The sequence below is a fragment of the Blennius ocellaris genome (genome assembly GCF_963422515.1).
Source record: "Blennius ocellaris genome assembly, contig: SCAFFOLD_302, whole genome shotgun sequence".
NCBI lineage: Eukaryota > Metazoa > Chordata > Actinopteri > Blenniiformes > Blenniidae > Blennius > Blennius ocellaris.
In genome coordinates, this window is record NW_027662192.1 from 27,501 (window position 1) to 29,053 (window position 1,553).

General features: G+C 47.1%; 1 protein-coding gene across 1 annotated transcript in view; it reads left to right on the forward strand.

The window, feature by feature from the left end:
- The window catches only part of LOC308148141 (SH3 and multiple ankyrin repeat domains protein 2-like), a gene marked incomplete at both ends in the record, with an annotated part of 24,133 nt that extends 22,997 nt beyond the window's left edge, over positions 1–1,136 (forward strand). The window contains 1 exon segment of the mRNA XM_080521577.1: positions 1,012–1,136. Coding sequence (XP_080377703.1) covers positions 1,012–1,136 — 125 coding nt within the window.
- Between the last annotated feature and the right edge of the window lie 417 nt (positions 1,137–1,553).

Below are 1,553 nucleotides of genomic sequence, written 5' to 3' on the forward strand. Positions count from 1 at the left end.
TCATCCCCTTTATACCTCCATCATTCCCTCTTCATCCCTCCATCATCCACTTTCATCCCCATCACCCCCTTCATCCCTCCATCATCCCCCTTCATCTCTCCATCATCCTTTTCATTCCTCCATCCACCTTTCATCTTTCCATCACCCCCTTTCATCCTCTATCCTCCATCCACACTCCATCCCCCGACTCGTCCTCCACTGAGCAGAAGACAGGAAGTGCTTTACCTGTGTGTGTGTGTGTGTGTGTGTGTGTGTGTGTGTGTGTGTGTGTGTGTGTGTGTGTGTGTGTGTGTGTGTGTGTGTGTGTGTGTGTGTGTGTGTGTGTGTGTGTGTGTGTGTGTGTGTGTGTGTGTGTGTGTGTGTGTGTTTCCAGTACTTGTTTGTTTACTAAAATGTTTCTGAAACAAAGTTTTCACTGGAAAATGTTTCAGTCAAACAACAGAAGCTCAAAGTTCCTCAGAAAGTTTTATTCTTTATTATTTATCAAATGTTTTAGGATTTTTTTTTATTCTGCCGGATTTCATTCGTCAATATTTCACTATTTCTTCTTCGTGTTTCTGTTTGAGCTCCATAATGTTGGAATGGCACTTTTCACTTTGCTGAGTCAGCTCCTTTCTTATGTCAATGACATTTTAGATTCTGCAGAAACTCTTAAAAGTGGAGCCAAAACTGTGTTGTTGTCAAGGTAGCATTAGCATTAGCTTTAGCATTAGCTGAGCAGCAATCATTGAATCAGTGGGAAGGAGAAGCTCTATGATATGGAGTTATAGAGCATCTTCCTCTTGCAACACCAGATTATAGAGCATCTTCCTCCTCGAACATCAAAGAATGACATCAAAGGGAGCTAGCTGCTAATGCTAACAGTGTAGCCTCTACTCTACTCCATTAAATGTACACTAGTTAGTATTTAGCTACAGTAACTGGTCACTGGTTGGAATCAGATATTTTAGTTGAACATCAAACCTAAAGTTGCTGTCCCCCCCCCCCCCCCCCTCCCCTCCCCCCCCCCAGCGGACACCCCGATCGAGGAGTTCACCCCCACCCCGGCCTTCCCCGCCCTGCAGTACCTGGAGTCGGTGGACGAGGGCGGAGTGGCGTGGCAGGCGGGGCTCCGGACGGGCGACTTCCTCATCGAGGTACGGTCATGTCTTCTTCTTCTTCTTCTTCTTCTTCTTCTTCTTCTTCTTCTTCTTCTTCTTCTTCTTCTTCTTCTTCTTCTTCTTCTTCTTCTTCTTCTTCTTCTTCTTCTTCTTCTTCTTGCTGGAGCCTCCAGCTGCTGATTGGTCCTCGTGGTTGGAGGCTCTGGAAGGTTTCCTGCAGCTCTGACAGACAGGACAATCAAACTTGGTGCTTTTATTTTGACAGTCACCATAATAACAATCAAACTTGGTGGTTTTCTTAACTAAAATGTCCGTGTTCTACCAGTGTTGATGTTTAGAGCTCATTGTTCTCTCCAACATGCGCGTTTGTGGCGTGGCGTGGCGTGGCGTGGCGTGGCGTGGCGTGGCGTGGCGTGGCGTGGCGTGGCGTGGCGTGGCGTGGCGTGGCGTGGC